At 36.4% G+C, this 17,464-nt stretch overlaps 1 protein-coding gene across 2 annotated transcripts in view; it reads left to right on the forward strand.

The window, feature by feature from the left end:
- SI (sucrase-isomaltase) overlaps positions 1–17,464 on the forward strand; it is a 53,128-nt gene that overhangs the window by 18,749 nt on the left and 16,915 nt on the right. For both annotated transcript variants that reach the window (XM_071812737.1, XM_065844450.2), the window contains exons 13-30: positions 394–507; positions 1,861–1,945; positions 2,540–2,657; positions 3,005–3,176; positions 3,851–3,967; positions 4,184–4,338; positions 4,877–4,961; positions 6,201–6,257; positions 6,897–7,021; positions 7,403–7,491; positions 10,161–10,210; positions 11,439–11,609; positions 11,960–12,109; positions 13,679–13,888; positions 14,803–14,957; positions 16,147–16,315; positions 17,164–17,260; positions 17,349–17,461. In XM_071812737.1, the coding sequence (XP_071668838.1) occupies positions 394–507; positions 1,861–1,945; positions 2,540–2,657; positions 3,005–3,176; positions 3,851–3,967; positions 4,184–4,338; positions 4,877–4,961; positions 6,201–6,257; positions 6,897–7,021; positions 7,403–7,491; positions 10,161–10,210; positions 11,439–11,609; positions 11,960–12,109; positions 13,679–13,888; positions 14,803–14,957; positions 16,147–16,315; positions 17,164–17,260; positions 17,349–17,461 (2,232 nt within the window). The remainder of the gene's footprint in view (positions 1–393; positions 508–1,860; positions 1,946–2,539; positions 2,658–3,004; positions 3,177–3,850; positions 3,968–4,183; positions 4,339–4,876; positions 4,962–6,200; positions 6,258–6,896; positions 7,022–7,402; positions 7,492–10,160; positions 10,211–11,438; positions 11,610–11,959; positions 12,110–13,678; positions 13,889–14,802; positions 14,958–16,146; positions 16,316–17,163; positions 17,261–17,348; positions 17,462–17,464) is intronic.

Consider the following 17,464-nt stretch of genomic DNA (forward strand, 5'->3'; position numbering starts at 1 on the left):
TTCTCCCTAGATAAGGCTCAGGGGGGATTTCATCACATCATTGCTGTACTTAAAGGGCAGCTACAAAGAGGACAGAGGCTTTATCTTCACAATGAGCCACATGAAGAATATGAGGGGCAAGGGGTACAAGTTGTACTGGGAATTTTTTACAGTGAGAACAATCAGATCACTGGAACAACCTCTCCTGGGACATGGTAGAGTCCCCATCACTGGAGCTTTTCAAGAGGTGATTAAACAGGATCCTGGATGATCTCGTCTGGGTTTCCTTTCCCGTGAAATGTGGGACCAGATGATTTTTCAAGGTCCCTTCCAACCTGGGCTGTTCTATGATTCTATGGACTCTTTTTAATATTATTGAAAGTGTAATAAATTATTTCCATTTTAATATTGCAGGTGTGGCCAGGGGAAACTGTGTTCCCAGACTTCACCAACCCGGACTGCACCAGCTGGTGGGTGGAAGAATTCAGACTGTTTTATAACCAAGTGCCGTATGATGGGATCTGGATTGTAAGTAATTCAGAACTTCCATTTTCATTTTTATTTTTAAAAACAGGCAAGGATAGAAGTTTATCAAATTTTATTTGCGTTGAATTTGAAAGACATGTTTACTATTACAAATCTGAAAGAGATATTTACTACTACAAATTTGAAATCAGTGCAGGATGTGTATGTCTTCTGGTGTTGAATTTGCAATTCAAATTTGAATTTTAAATTTTCATTTCGATCATTAATTGTGGCATTTAAATGATCGGTGTGCTGGGTTTTGGATGTTTAGTGACACTTTAAAATTCTTCAACCCATGCGTCATTCCTAAAGACAAATGCTAGCACACTCCTGTACTCAGAATGGTAAATTTGGAGATCTACATACCTGCTCAGTGATGTCCTAAAGAGGCCCTTAACATATGTCATATTACATTGCAATATTATACCCTAATACAATATAACTTATTATATATGATACATATGACCTATGTATCTATGCTCCAAGTAGCTCATGGAATTTCTGGTTAGTGAATCTGCATTTGCCATTCCAGATAAGGATTTGGAAAAATCAGGCTCCCTAGGCAGGTTCTCCCACAAAAGGACTAAAATAGACTCTGACGCTGTGGATTTTGGATACAGTTCGTAGAAATCAGATGAGATTAAGAACCGTTTTGACTGACCAGATTAGTTTTTTTTTAAAGGACTATCCTATAATTAAGCTTCTAAAAGTGTGTGCCTGAAGAAAATCCATACTTAAACTTCTCAATTCCTGTCTCAGCACTTTCTTCCCTTTATTCTTTTTGTGTTTTTCCTGCTTTAAAATAAATATTTTGAAAGAAAACAAGAATCTACTGAATATTTTGCCATACATTTTATAAAGCTGTAGGAATTTTAAAGTAACCTGTATGGCAAAATAGGGCCTGTGAACCGCTATGTGATGCAATGAGTTTTTCTCACTTATTTTTGCTGAAGGTGATTCCATCAAGTCAAGCTATGACCTGTGAGACTGCATAGAGATCAAATAACTTGAGTGAAGCAAATTGGTCACTAAACTACAGAGTCTCCACAATTAATTTGGTCTCTTCTTCCATGGGTGCTTTTTCTGCACAGGGATGCACATAGAAATGTGCTTACAGTGCTGCCAAATAAAATATTAATGGAAGGAGACAGTAAAGTTTCAAAGTATACTCGCTTGGAAAGTATTATAAAGTAGATGTTTAAGAATATCTAATCACTTCATGTGTTTAGACTAAATTGTATGGTATTAGTTGTAAGTCATTATTCCTTAAAGGATAAGAGAACAGAATGTAAGACTTTGTTAGGAAAGAAAATGTACTTGAGGAAACTTGTTGCATTCTACATCTTATCTTTTCAGGATATGAATGAAGTATCCAACTTCGTTCAAGGCTCAAATGACGGTTGTGCAACGAATGATTTAAACTATCCCCCTTTCACTCCCAGTAAGTCCATCTACTTTAATCAGAAAACAAAATACCATGAATTATTGTGCAATTGGCTACAAGGATGCAAAGTGATTTTAGTGTAGCTCTTATAGGTGGGGTTTGTACATTACTATTGACAGAAAATACCAGTATACTTTGACCCCCATCAAAAGCATGGTTTATATAACGGACTTTTTGCCTTTTTTGAATTACTGGATATTGTCGTTGCCTTAATTATTTCTGGTAATAAAATGATCTTTCGTCACTATAAGTATTTTTTGAGATGTATGCAGAAATTCAATGGGGTTCATAGTTTGTATTAAGTAATAGGTTGACAACGTGTTGTCAGATGATACAGAATTTTAGAGCATAGTTCTCAGTTATTCCTTGCATGGGTGCAAAGCTCAAGAGTGGAAAAGGTCACCGCAAAGACGAATCAAACCAGCAGCCAAGAGTAGCATTTTGGTTTCATAGTAGTAATACTGGCCTTAGTGCAAACATTAAAGAAAAATAAAAAGGCCTGAATGCCATAAATGTACATTAAAGAAAAGACTGGAAATATTAACAATTAAAATGTACTATAAAAGTGGTGTTTGTATTCCTTTTTTGAAGGTATTCTTGATAGGCTTCTGTTTTCCAAGACGCTTTGCATGGATGCAGTGCAGAAGTGGGGGAAACATTATGATGTCCACAGTCTCTATGGATATTCCATGACCATAGCAACAAAGAAGTAAGGAACAGTACATGGTCTGCACTTTCAAAAACAGCAAGAGATTTCACTTCTAAAGGAACCCAGTTCCTGGAAAATATTCCATCATATTTAAACCAGTGTGGCTAAGGCAACATCTACTAACCAAAGCTGGTAGTAAAAGCCATGCGTTGCTTGTCAAAGCTGTATAGAAAGATTATTTAAAATTAATGTTTTGAATTTTGTTAAAAGACACCTGTAAAGGAGACCACATTGCCAGGACGAATAATTGCTGTAAATCAGTCAGTGTAAATCTGCTTTATATAAAACTAGGTAAAACCAAGTTGTCTTTTTTCCTTTGCCTAATCCCAGTCTCATTTGCTTTTAAGAGTCATCGAAGAAGTGTTCCCTGGAAAACGAAGCTACCTTATTTCAAGGTCTACTTTTGCTGGATCAGGAAAGCACGCAGGACACTGGCTGGGAGATAATGCAGCAACATGGGATCACATAAAATGGGCAATACCTGGAATGCTGGACTTCAACCTCTTTGGAATTCCATATGTATGACATTAGTTTGTGACATTATTTCAAAACATATGGATAAACAATAACTCTACCTCTGTGATAAAAGATTATCTAATCAAATGCTATCTAGAGAACCATTTTACATTTTCAGCTCCAAATTAATCCCCTTTAGGAATCCTGTTTTAACATTTTGTTTCCAATTATTGATTTTTGGTTTAGGCCACATTTTGATTACTGCAGCTGTGTGTGTATGTTGAGATTAATGTGGGCAACAAACTTATAAATCCCAGGATACCTGTTAATTCTAGTAATTTTTAAACACTAGTGATTGATGTGAAATGCTTTGCTGTTTTTCTTATTTCAAATTAAATAGAGACATCCATTTGTAAGGGAAAAAGCCAAATTCCTTTCCATAATTTAAATTTGTGTGACTCTTGAGCTTTTTTCTTAATGTGTGCAATATTAGCACCAAACGGAAAGGTAAAGGTTTGGAAGAAACAGAACAATAAGCAATGTTAGCTAGTAATCAGTTAATTTGTTGTACAACATACTTGAATTTGAAAGAAGAAAGGTACAGATTTGTTGAATAGCTTGGTCACTCTGGCTGGCAATTAAGGTTGAATTTATTAATCTCTGAAAACTAGAAACTTTGTGGAGAGACTAAAGGTACAACATATTGTACATCCAACACATTCTGGTTTTCTTTCAAGATTGGAGCAGATATTTGTGGTTTCGTTTACGACACCACAGAAGAACTTTGCAGACGATGGATGCAAGTAGGAGCATTTTACCCATTTGCCAGGAATCACAATGCTGAAGGATACATAGTAAGTTGTGCTTTGTCTTAAAAATTCTTCGTGTTGCACTTCCACCTCCCCTTTAAGAGTACCACTAGCAATCATTACTGTCACTGATTATGTAGCTGACCAGTTTGAAAATGGCAGAACCTTAAGCTCTCTCTATGAAATCCTAAATCTGAGAGGTTCAGCTTCACAAGTGTTTTTTTCATGGTGAAAATAACAATACCTGATATTTGTTTTCAGCCTCAGGATCCAGCTGTCTTTGGAGCTGATTCAGCCTTGGTGAAAACCTCCAAGTATTACTTGAACATTCGCTACACTTTGCTGCCCTACCTGTATACGCTCTTTTATAAAGCTCACACTCAAGGAGACACAGTTGTACGGCCAGTTTTGCATGAGTAAGTTTACTTACCAGCCTTTGCAATATTTTTTGAGGAATAAAAAAACCAGACACAGTAAGTGTTGTTAGGGTCTACCTAAACAAATACGAAAATGCGCATTGAAATACATATGTACAACTACTCAATTCATGAAATACCATTATAGAGTAATCAGAAGAATAATCAGAAAGCATCGGTAGTTTCTGCATGTACACTTGTATTGTTGGTCACTCTTACGAGTTGCTATGAGATGTCATTTTTATCTAATCAAATTATTCTCCACTGTCAGGTATATATCTGTATTAGAATATATGTTTCCTTACCTGGAAAATCTTGAATAAGCTGTGTCAAGAACAGACAGACACCTATTTCAGCCATGTGTAGAGAATAGTAACCAAACTAGTAAGAGTTTATCTTCTGAAAATAACGCAGTTTAGATCTGCATCTCTTCATTCATGATTCTAGACAATCAGTACCCTGAAATATTGGGTTTTCTGGTAATGGTGTATTTCATTAAACAAAACCAATTACTGCTATATCCTTCTCATATTCTCAGGTTCTACACAGATGAACTGACATGGAGTGTTGACAGGCAGTTCCTGTGGGGTCCTGGGCTGCTTATTTCCCCTGTACTTGACCCGGTAGGTCTGACTGATTTGGTATCTATGGGTTCGGTATCTTATCTCCTAACCACTTCATGGTGCACAGGAACAAGTTGAGTCACCAGTTCCAGCTCTTTTCTCTGGCAGGTGACTGCAGCATAAAAGCCCCAAGTCACAGTATTCTTGTCACTCCTGTATTGCTCTGATTAGAAACCAACTTCCAATTCTGAGCCTCTGTTGTTCAGTCTTGTGACAATTCTGTTATTCAGCTTAAAGGTTATAGCTCCCCTACTATATCTGTATTTCCTGCTGAAGTCACACTCTCCCTCCTTTTTTATGCTGAACAAGCTAAACCACAAAAATAGGCTCCTCCATTTCGCTGAGGATCTCAGGGAATTTGCTTTGATCCTATTCTAGTCTGAACTCTTCTGCCTCAACCAGACCTATAAAATCTATTGGCAAGGAGATTGCAGCGGGCCTTGTTTAGTAGCATTAACACAGCCCTATTTCCAGTACAAACATGTTTTACTAGATCCTTAGATAATATTTAATTTTTCATGTCTACGTCACTTGCTAATAGATTCCTAACAAGCCTAGATTTATTGCTTCCAATGAGAAATACCACATCATATTTTTATTACTACCAAAATGGAAAACCTTGCACTTTGTGCTGTGAAATCCCACTCTTGTTTTCAAGTTCACTAGGGAGCCAAAGTCATCTGGTTTGCTATTCTGACTCAGCTCAACTTCGTATCGCCTTTGCATTTCATTCAGGATCAGTTTTTCTTACTGCATTTCAACTTGTCTGAGACGCAACACGAAAACAAATAAATCATGGCTTGTTCTGGCAGAATCTTGTAAATAATGTTTGTTAGTGCCAGTAACACATATGCCATGGAGAAACACCAAACATTTGTTAAATACATAAAATAAAAGCAAGAGTGCGAAAGATGCCAGCCCAGAAAAAAAGTGAAAATAAAGAAGATATTTCTGGATGTGATCTCAGCCACTAGATTTGAAGCATTATGACTTTAGATTGTTAATGATGAGCTGACACATTAAAGAGTAGTGATCCAGTTGTCTCTCAGTAGCTTTGCAGATATTGTTCTTAGATTTCTGCCCTCCTTTCTGGACATCGTCATAAAAACCATTAAAGAGAAGAGCAAAGAAGAGAAGTATCACTGATTTTCTCAATGAATTTTAGTTTTATTGGGGGATTTTGTTTACTTGGTTAGGTTGCCTTCAAATATCTAAGTTTTTTCTTTGTTCTTCTTTCAGGGTGTGGATGAAATTCAGGCATATATTCCTGATGCAGTATGGTATGAGTATGAAACAGTAAGTAAACGCAGAGGATACTATGGGGAGATTTTCTAAATGGCTGATGAAATAAGGTTGTCAACCCTGCTTTGGTGACAGAGACCTAAATAAAGCCCACAAGTAGGAAATGGTGAGACAGGGTCTAAAGTGCGGGGAGGTAACTGCATGAATTAATACTTTGAGAAAGGACACAGAGGTGTGTGGTACAGCACAGGAGACAGATTGAGTGGAAACTTTGGCAAAGACCATGTTTGAAATAAAAATAAAATAGAATAAATCTGATACACAAGAGTCTGCAATTATTGTTTACTAATCTGATTTCTGCCCATAAGTTTCCTGCTGCTATGATGATCCTTTTGATGGGTGGAAAAGGACATTGTTCATGTCAGACTCCCAGATTGTACCAGACTCCCAACAGGACTTGCTTTCTACATTCTTAACCAAAACTGAATAGTGAGAGATGCTGATTTATGACTGGATTTATGACATTAGGTCCTATTGTTATGCAGGTTTTTTTATGCTTATTGGCACATAGATATTTACGTATCTTGAGCCTTTTCTAAAAGGAAGCATTAAGATGAAACTCAGGGCTTAGAAAACATTCGCAGCAGTGAGTAACGCAAAGTACCCGTTCTCTTTTCCATCCCTGTCAATAAGGGGGCGAAACTCAATGTGAGAAAACAATGGACTGACTTGTACCTGCCAGCAGACAAACTGGGACTCCATTTGAGAGGAGGTTACATTTACCCTACTCAAGAACCAGCAAACACCACAGTTGCAAGGTACGCTTCCAAACCACTTGCTTTTGTGGGTATTTTTTCCAAGACTGGGCTGAGGACTTTCAAATCATTAGCAGCCTACTGCATTTATCATTTTCACCTTGAAATATAGGAATAACTGTGAGCTGTACTTCCCTTCCACAACTCCTTCAATTAGAGGTTCAGTGATTAATTACAGGTTTATTTGCATAGTGTTTTGTAAACTTGCCAGGTATTTTAATCTGTTTATATGAAAATGAAAGGCAACCAAGGATTAATCTAAGGCAGTTCTCAAAGTATTGCAACCCTGTTGAGTGTCACATTCTTAACACAAACATGAAGGATGTGTTAAGACTGATTAGATATTTGATATACACATAAGACAGAAAGTGTCTCTTTCCTCAGCCGCAAGAATCCAATGGGACTTATAATTGCTCTGGATGACAACAACGAGGCTTCTGGGGACTTGTTCTGGGATGATGGAGAATCTACAGGTGAGGAGTTATCAATAGTGACAGTATTATTAACAAGGCATTAATACTTCAACAAGTTTAACTATTTGTGCTGATTTCATGGAGCAAGAACAAGAAGTTGTAACACTATTAATACTTGCTTGTATGTCAATAACTTTTATGACTCTTAAGTGGAAAACTGTAACTACTATTAATTAAATGTTTTCTTGCTCAGGTTTCACTATAGCCCTAAGTATGTTACGCTTTGGTATATTAGCATGCTGACTGTTAAACCATACTGTCAAGATTGATATGTATTCTGGTATATATCCAAATTAGTTTCAACGCGTGCAAGAATGCACATTATTAGTGTTTGATACTAAGAATTGGTAGAAGATGGAAAACTTTCACTGTTATGAGCTGTCTGGAATGATTTAAATTGTTTCTGAAAACAGAAGAAATTTTGTTCACTCGAAATTATGATATTGGAGCCCATTTTTTTTTTTTCTATCTGGTTTCCACCACATACTGGTGTGTAAGCAGAGGAGTAAGCGTGTAGGGGCTGTATTTGTCATGTTACCGACCCCACCTTTAGTAAAGCTGCCGGAGAATATTTTTCCCTCTGGGATGGTCACCAAGGCCTGTCAACCTCATTGCCTGGGATACACTGGTACTACTTACCTCAGCAGGTTTTTTTCTGTCTATTTACAACACCTACCCTTTTTGCTTACAGTAAGATTAAGGTCACAGTTTGATTAAAAAGAAGTTTAAAGAAAACGAATGAACAAACCCCTCTCCTGTCTAATTTAAGGTTAAACCTGCTTTTGGAACACATGATGTGTAAAGAAAGCAGAGTTCATTCTAAAACAATGGAAATCTTACAAAAATTGGATATTTTCTGCATTTTGAAAAATGAAGTGTCTTGAACTGTGGGAATTCTGAGTTTTTACTTAGGCATCCTGTTTCCATTAAACTAAGAGAGTTTAGGGTACTTAAATCCTTTACGATGCTTTTGCAGCCTTTGTCCTTTATTACACACTTTTCTAAAAAGTCAGAAAGCAGTTCAAAGTATTCTTCTCAAATGATTTTTTGAAGAACTTTTACAAAATACTCAGGGTTGTATTAAAATGATTTCAGGACTTGTATTTCACAGAGTTTACTGTTTTATTTGCAATGAACCATAGCATTCAGAGCTAAGGACCTCGGTTTATGGCATAGGCCAGTTACTACTGTTGCATTTCAAGTAGACCAAATCTTCTCTAATTCTTGTCCTACTGTATCCGTAGACATTGTCAACGACAGAAGTGTCAGAGCTTTCTTACCTACACTGGAATAAAATGTAGGTTAGAAAATAGGAAAATCTGCAATAGTAAGAATGTACAGAAAGCAATGAAGTTGTAGTAATAGTATCAAGGTAAAAATAAACACCGCTACAGTATTATGTGCAGGTTTCATTAATATTTCTGAAAATTAGGTAGAGATCCTTCAAACGGTGATTTATGGAGGTATTTTATACACAAGGTGTCTAGCTATGCATGCATGTGTTCAGGAGACATCATTAGATGTTTGGGAGATGACAGAGATGTTCTCATGTGAATCAACCCCACCACCGTCCATCCACAGGCGGTATCTGAGTTGATGTGTTCTCACCTCTGCCTTCTCATACACCCAACCACCTTCTTCTAGGTCCTTAAGCCTTATTCTCCTGTTGCTAAAACTTACCTGTATACTTAGTCACAATCTATTTGTTTCACCCGTGCAGGGCTCAGGGCTCTGCCTAAATTTCCATTAAAGCAGCTCTTGGAATTCAGAACTTCATCCCCCCCTTTCCTAATTGCAAAGCTGCCTTGTCCTCCACATTCTGCATTCAACCTGTGTAACTCCCTTTTGTTGTTTTAACTATAACAGCTATATCCCTCAAAAAAACACCCAGGCTTCTAGTTTCTTAACGTTTTGTGGAAGTTGGGGATGCTTTTAAGAAATAGAGCTGTGATTTGGCTGATTATTGCTGCCATAAATACTGAAGGCCTTGGGTGGTTGCTGATATGACAGCTCTATGTTCCCTTTGTCAAGGTCTAAAATAACGAAGCTATTATTGTACTCACTTCTGTTGAGAAACAAAACAATAAAACATCTGATGATGTTATTTCTTGCCCAAAACTTACAGGTTGCAGTCTTTTCAGGGAAACTGTTTACATTTTGATTGCAATGACCATATTTTTCTTTTCATACATGGGAAAAAAGAAAGTCAGATTGACTCAACTTTCCTATTTCTTTTTCCCAGTGGCCTGTTACTTCCTCTCTTGTCATTCTGTGCTACATATTATGATTATTTTTGTCATTTTTGCGTGAAAAGTGCTAATGTAGGGTAGACTAAAGTATTAACTTTGAGCCATACATCTACACTTAATAGAAGCTAAGCAGGACTAATAGTAAAATAAAAAAATTAGTACACTTTAGAAAAGCTGATTTTAATGAATTTTTGGAAAAATTTGAAAGATTAGATCTTCTGGGAGACTGACCTAAGGAAAAGAAAGAGAAATTTCTGTTCCTCAAAGAAACATTAGTAAATATTTGAGTTGCTCCGTGCAGGCTCTGAATGCAGTAATGTTAGTAATTGGCAATCTCTGGGTCTCTAGCAGTGGCACAGTCCCGTTTTTAGTGCTGTTTCCTTCTGCACTGCAAGTGTAATTTCTCTCTTTATCTTTTAGGCACTGTGGAGAGTAACAACTACATTTACTATGAGTTTACAGTTTCTGATGTAAGTATTTTAGTTGCAATGATCTTATTTTCATTTTTGACTTTTAGCAGTATTATCCTCAAAGAGCATTCTTTTCTCCCTCCTTATTCTCCTGTAAGATTTACTGAGAAGCAAAATATTTGACAAAGTCAAAGCAGAGTCATGTTCAAATTACTGTAATTTAGCTGAGATGGAAGTCTGCTATTTGTCTTATTTTCCCAATAAATATATATAAAGAACTCCTGTTTCCTTTCACACAACTCAACAGCAGTAGCTATTGAGTAAGAGAACAGTACAGCATCAGTGGCAGTTAAAACAGCCAAAAAGGAGGTGAATGTAGTTGTTTGGATCTTAAAATATTGGAAATTTGAAAATCTTTGTATACTCTAAAAATATAGGTGAATTTCTCTAAAGAGTGAGAGGGAAAGCTGTGCCTTTTCTGAACCCAAAAAATCTTCTTCAAGACTAGGTTTTGATTTTTCATTTTTTTTTTTTTTATTTTAAACTCAAACTATCCGGACAGGGTTAATTTATGGCAGAATGAAGTCCAAATAGTGTTTCTGTCCATTATTGATGGAGATACCATATGACAAGGATTCCAAATAATATGAAAACATATTTTTTGTATAATACTATTAAAATATTCTAAAGGTATTCTTTCCATCACCATGGTGAAACAGTAGGGCAACAACAACAGATAGAGAATAGATAGAAACATGGGAGTGGAAGCAAAAGAATAGAAGGTGGAAGCATATGCATTATTTTTTTTTTTAACCATAGGTAATCATATATTCATTTGTAGATATGAAATCTCAGTTACTATTGGAGTTTGAAAGCCTTTTAGCCAAATCATGAGTTGGCTGTGGAGATGTTGAATTAAAATGAACATAAACTTTTCCATGGAGTTTATAGGAAAGTTGTACACTGCCATATGCGACAACCACGACACATTTCTGCTCTTTGGACTCTTAAGCTAATAATAGGTAGTGCAATTGAATAGGAACTGGTATTTTATATTGGTAAAAGTGAATATGAACCTTCACTTGCTGAAACATAGCTATGAAGCATATTATCTATATGTTAGAAATACATATTGTGAGAACAACCAGGGCAATAATTAATATGTTAGGAAAAAGGTATAGGCTTACCTTATGCTACAGTATGAAGATTTAATTAGAGAAAAATGTTAAATCAATAGGATTTTTGGCAGAATTTTTAAATAAGATTGTGATCTCCTCTTATTTTTCAGAATGTTCTACAAATAAATGCTATAAACAGCAATTATGCTGATCCAAACAACTTGAAATTTGAAGAAATCAAGATACTGGGAGCACTCCAGGAAATAACGTCAGTTACTGTATCTCAGAACAACATTGTAGAAAGTTCTACACATAACATCACCTATAATCCTATAGAAAAGGTAAAACAATAACAGGAAAATTAGAAGTAAACATCTTTGAAATTGAATCACCTCTGTTTTATGTATTGCTAAGAACAGTACTCAGTACTAATGTGGTTTCAAGAGAATGCATCATGTATTTTATTACAAAACAAAAGTACAGCTGCATTCAACTCAGCTGCATAGAAAGTGCATTGAAGTTTTGTTCTCAGACCTTCAGTACAACAAAAAGTTTAGTGATGCAATTGTTCATGTAGTAAAATTTAATTTCTAAGAGGAAGAATTTATTATACCTGAGAACTAGCATCTCTGCTGACTGAAGATGGATGTGATGTGGGATTTAATAACTGTTTATTGTTTAATATTTATAGGTTGCTCATATAACAGGACTTCAACTTGAACTGGGAAGATCTTACACATTAAGCTGGACTCAAGAACCAAGTTTCAATGGAAGGTTTGATTGTTATCCCAGTCCCGATCCAACACAAGCAAAATGTGAAGAACTTGGCTGTATTTGGGAAGTAAGCAACATTTATTACTCTAAACTAATGACAGAAACATTTCCAGAATCATAGCTTTGTCCTTATGGTTGTTCCAGTGGAAGAAATAGTCTGGCAACTTTGTCAGATTTAAATAAAGTGGGGGCACAGGCGTCAGCTGCCCCACATTGGCAGATTTTATTCGACTCACAAGGTAGTTGGCAACCATGTAAGTTCTTCGAAAGTATACCAGAAATTGAGGGAAAATGTGTATTTTTTGAAAGGTGCAAAGAAATAGTGTTAGAGCTGTGTAAAACTGGAACAGTCTGGAGATCAGCATCTTCAGCTCCTTCCTCACTGGCACCACAGCCTGCAAAGCTGATCCCATTTGTCTCACCTTCATGGTCACTGAAGCACATTTTAAGTCAAAACGATTCCTCTGGATCTCAGTTTAAGAAGAAATCCTTGAATTCCCCTGAAATTTTGATTCTTAAGTGAATTTAATTGTTTGTATCGATTTCAGGAGGTATTTCTAGATCATAATCCCTGACATTCAGCACTTTACCATATAGTTTTATTTATTAATATCCTATAGCTATAAAAATGGAGCAGTGTGTCTTGAAAGGGCTGAACCTTAGAAGGTCCCTCCAACTGAATCACTCCTCCATGCTCCTCTAAATCTGAATATTACCATTTGATCATATATCCTGGGCATGAAGACCAAAATTCTCTGTTAGTTACTCTTGAACCAGCAATAGCTGAAGTGGTGAATGGACTGTTCTGATTTTGTTGTACCATTAGGAATATTTTTTTTGTATTTTGGACATTTGAAAATGGCTTTTCCTGTGATAGTGAGCTTTGGTCCTGTTATGGACTGGCTATGTTTTGAACACTTGTTCAAGTTGAAAGCCTCTTTGAATTTGATAACCACAGATGAATAAATATTCATTAGCAATTAAGATGTGCAGAGCAGGCACAGCTTCATTTGAACAACTAGGCAGGATTGATGGTGAGTATCCAGAGGTGGAAGGTTAATGCATTAACCCACATCAGCTCATCTAACCTCATAATATCTAGTTTGAGTGTTGATGTTCTAAAAGTAATTTTGATCTTGCTGTCAGGAGATCTTAGATAAATAGGATGTAATTATCAGCGGATATTTTAAGGATAACTCATGTGAATAAAGCAAATGGAATGATCTCATCGGATGGTGCATGAATATCTAATGAGTATCGGGTACATTCTGTCGTGTGAGCCAGAGACCAGAGAGCAATGGGATTAAAAAGAAGGAAGTTTTAGTAATTTCAACAGGCCAAGACTAAGCCATGTTGTGGAACTGAGCTGAAGATCATAGATACAGGGAAATTAAATCCACCTTCACTGTGTGAGGATTCAATTTCCTGACTGAACTAATTGTACAGCCTTGACTGGATTGTTTGATTATATCTGATTTAGTGTAGAGATTAATGGGTTCTGTATTACTTCTTTATTGTTCACTAGATACTTCAAGTTTTTATCCAAATTCTGCATTTGACAGATGCATTTAATAACTAACAAAAAATACAACAGGCCAGTGTAGGCCACTAACCTGTGGCCTATTTGTGTTTGCAGCCAGTAACATCAGACTTGGAAATTCCATCCTGCTATTACAGCTCTGACAATGCCTATTCTATAGAAAATGTAGAGTACACCTCATCAGGTCTGACAGCCAACCTCACCTTAAACAGTGCCAGCACCAGAGCTAACGAGGAATTCACTACACCAATTAGCACACTACGCTTGGAGGTGAAATATCATCTCAACAACATGCTGCAATTTAAGGTAATGTCATTCCAGAATTTCTATGAGTGTGTAATGTCCCGTTGTTAAAAATAGTCTTATTTATGGAAATTATAAGGGCTTTTTATAATCAATTTTATATTATGCAGACATTAGAACCCTTGCCTAAATATGTTTCTCCTTCTAACGGAGAAGTTGTTATTGTTCTTAGCTCACAATTTTTTTATCCTATAATTCTGTACTTGGTTATAGAATGAAACTACATGAATCAAATGTCAATGTATATGTGTAATGTCAACCAGTAACTCTGGAACTAACTACAATTTATTAGTATGCAGGTCGTTGTCATGACTGTACAGTTTATTTTTACATTAATCATTCTACTTTTAGAATTTTGAATACACTACTGTTTAGGCTACAATTTATTACTGTGCAACTAATAATAATGAAATAAGCAGGATACCTTAAAATGGTCAGGCATCAGAAACTAACTTCTGTCAGCTTTCAGAATATAGAAAACTTTAAAAAGAATCTTTCAAAGTAGCCTAAAAGATTAATCAGAAAGTTATTTACCATACTTATATATCTGTAACTCTATTTTAAATATAGGTACATATTAATACTTTAAATTCATATAAGTAAATGATTCAACAAGTCATTCCTGATCTAAAATAAATCCTTAAGGTGTGGGGTGGTTTTGTTTGTGTGTTTGTGTTGGTTGGTTGGTTTTCGTTGTCGTTGGTGGTGGTTTTGGGGTTTTTTTGTTTGGTTTTTGTTTCCCAAACCAAATACTGTGAAAGAACTGGATAACTAATGTGAATTGGAAGAGAATGTTCATCTCAGCAAGTATTTTCAACAATTTTCTGTATACATTTGAGCTAATTCAGATTTCTATCACTATTGGTAAGATTTCAAAACAACTAATTCATTGAAATGAATTGATTTTTACTTCACAGATTTATGACTATCAAAATCCACGATATGAGGTTCCGGTGTCACTAAACCTCCCGACGACCCCAACGAGCACAGATGCGGAACGACTCTATGAAGTATCAGTTCAGAAAAGGCCATTTGGTATCCAGGTTCGGCGCAAAAGCACAGGAACAGTCATGTAAGCTGTAATAATTTTCTTTTAATTCACTTGCTTTTATTAGCTCTTTTCAAGCCAAATCATTTTCTTGTGTACTACATTTTAAATACGACAATACTGGCTTTTGTATCCTTCCCATGGAACGGCTCCATCTGCCAAACACCAGACGCTGCTCCAGTGGAGATGGCTTCACCATTACATTGTATGGGAGCACTGACCCAGAGGGGATGGAGAAGATGCCCTGAGTAATATTTTATCTTTTCTCTTGATTATCTAGGATTTTCCCCTGTCACTCCATAATCTGACACTTGCTAAAAATCCCCTACACCATGTTGACATGTGGAACGTAGACAACTCCAAAGACCTTTTCTTATGTTGTTCCCAAGTCTCTGTGAAGCACAACAATTTTCTATACTTAGTAAAATTTTCCTTAGGTGACCACAGCACTCATAATTTGGTTCAGCTTTGCGGAATGGTTAGGGAAAAAAAAAGAAGAAATTAGCCTCTCAACTAACTTGCAGATGGATTTTGGTAACATAATTAGTCTGACAGGAATTTCATTTCTTTCTTTGATTAAGCTTAAGTCAGAGCTAGTAAACAGTTGCATTTTTTATTCAAAATAACATTGTCATGTCATGGTTTAAAGTACTCATAAATTAACTGCTAGCTGAGTTTCTTTTTGCCCGCCAGAGTAATCATTCAAACTGTGGTCCAGCCTCCTGGAATGATGGAATTCTTTGGCAGAGACCATCAGTCTGCAGTTTGGTTTCTGACTGTAAAGATGCCGATTTGCAACAAATGAGACCTATAAATACAGTTTCAGTGTAATTGGCACAAAAAGTTCAGTCTGATTTACTATATTCCATGTATCACCAAGGATCAGTCTGGGAGGAAAATAAGATCATACTCTCCTAAACACATTTTCTCACTAAATTGCCAAAATATGATACACTTACCATGTATGATACCTGCACATAATATATATCTCTCTGAGAGACGCAGAGGACTTTTTGTCTCTAAACTGTGTATCATATTCTTAGATATCCCCATTTCATGTTCTCTAAGTTTCCTCAATAACCGTAAGTTTTATTCCACCTTTACTGGAGTGAAATTTTCAGAGAAAAAGAATAGTCTAAAATAAGTATCCGCCAGCTAAACACGACACTGAAGACACCATGTTCTTAATTATGGTTTTTTCCTTCCCTTTTAGCTGGAATTCACAGCTGCCCACGTTCACGTTCAGCGACATGTTCATTCAGATTTCGACCCGCTTAGCATCCCAGTATATATACGGATTTGGAGAAACTGAGCATACCATGTTTCGCCGTAACATGAGCTGGAACACCTGGGGAATGTTCACAAGGGATCAGGCTCCTACTGTAAGTAGAAGCAAATGTAGCTTTTGGACCAATAAGCCTAAAGTGCAAAGGTGTTCAGTAGGACTTTAAAGTCCAGTGGATGTCCACTGGTACAGGACACAATTATTGACTTTAGTCATATTTATCATGGCTTATAATTAGGATGTTGTCTGAATGGCAATGGTCTTCTCTAAACCTATTCTTTGTGACCAGTGAGACCAATGTGTGGAGCTCAGATGTCAGAAGACAACAAAGGGCTTAGAAGTAACAGCACATTCCTCTTTTTTTTTATTCTTCTCAGCTAATTATTCTGAAAGCTAGACATGGGTCAGGGCAATTCCCCCCACTTTGGGATTAACTTAGTTCTTACAGAGGTGAATCAGAAATCTTATTTCTATGTGTATTTCTATTTCTATGTTTGCTATTTGCATGGAATGACCAATGAAATAGTGATGGTTGATTATAACTCTAATTTCCAGTTTAGGTTTCAATACATATTTTGAGTAAAACAAAGCTAACAGAATGTCACTAGCATCTCCTAATCATATAGAGACCTGCTACTGTTTGAAAATAAGGGAAAGTTTGCTCCTGGGGAAGAACTTTCTCGTTAGCAGGTTTTAAAAGCAGCAATAACTTTGCTTTCTCCTGCCTGGTCAGTCTGAACAGGACGGACTCAAATTGTGAAGCCGAAAGTGATCATCAATAGTTATGTTTTGTAGGTTTGTAGGGCCTAAGTATGTACTTTTGGAGTTCATTTGTTGCATGTTTGTCAGTTTTGTGTCTCATCTTTTATGAAATTAATTAATAAATGTAAATAAATAAATCCTTGAGATGTTTCCTCAGTAGAATGCATTGTATTTTGTTTGCAGTACAAGTTGAATTCCTATGGTTATCAGCCCTTTTACATGGCTCTTGAAGAAGATGGCAATGCCCACGGAGTTCTCCTGCTTAACAGCAATGCAATGGGTAAGAAAACCTTCACTTTATTTTCTCAATGTATTTATTTTTATGGCCACTGTCTTGCAAATATTCTTTTCTCTTCCCTCACTCCCAGATGTGACGTTCCAGCCAACCCCTGCCCTGACGTACCGCACCATTGGAGGAATTCTCGACTTCTATATGGTTTTGGGCCCAACACCAGAACTTGTTGTTCAGGAGTATACTGCAGTA

Source organism: Patagioenas fasciata, chromosome 9 (assembly GCF_037038585.1).
Source record: "Patagioenas fasciata isolate bPatFas1 chromosome 9, bPatFas1.hap1, whole genome shotgun sequence".
Taxonomy (NCBI): domain Eukaryota; kingdom Metazoa; phylum Chordata; class Aves; order Columbiformes; family Columbidae; genus Patagioenas; species Patagioenas fasciata.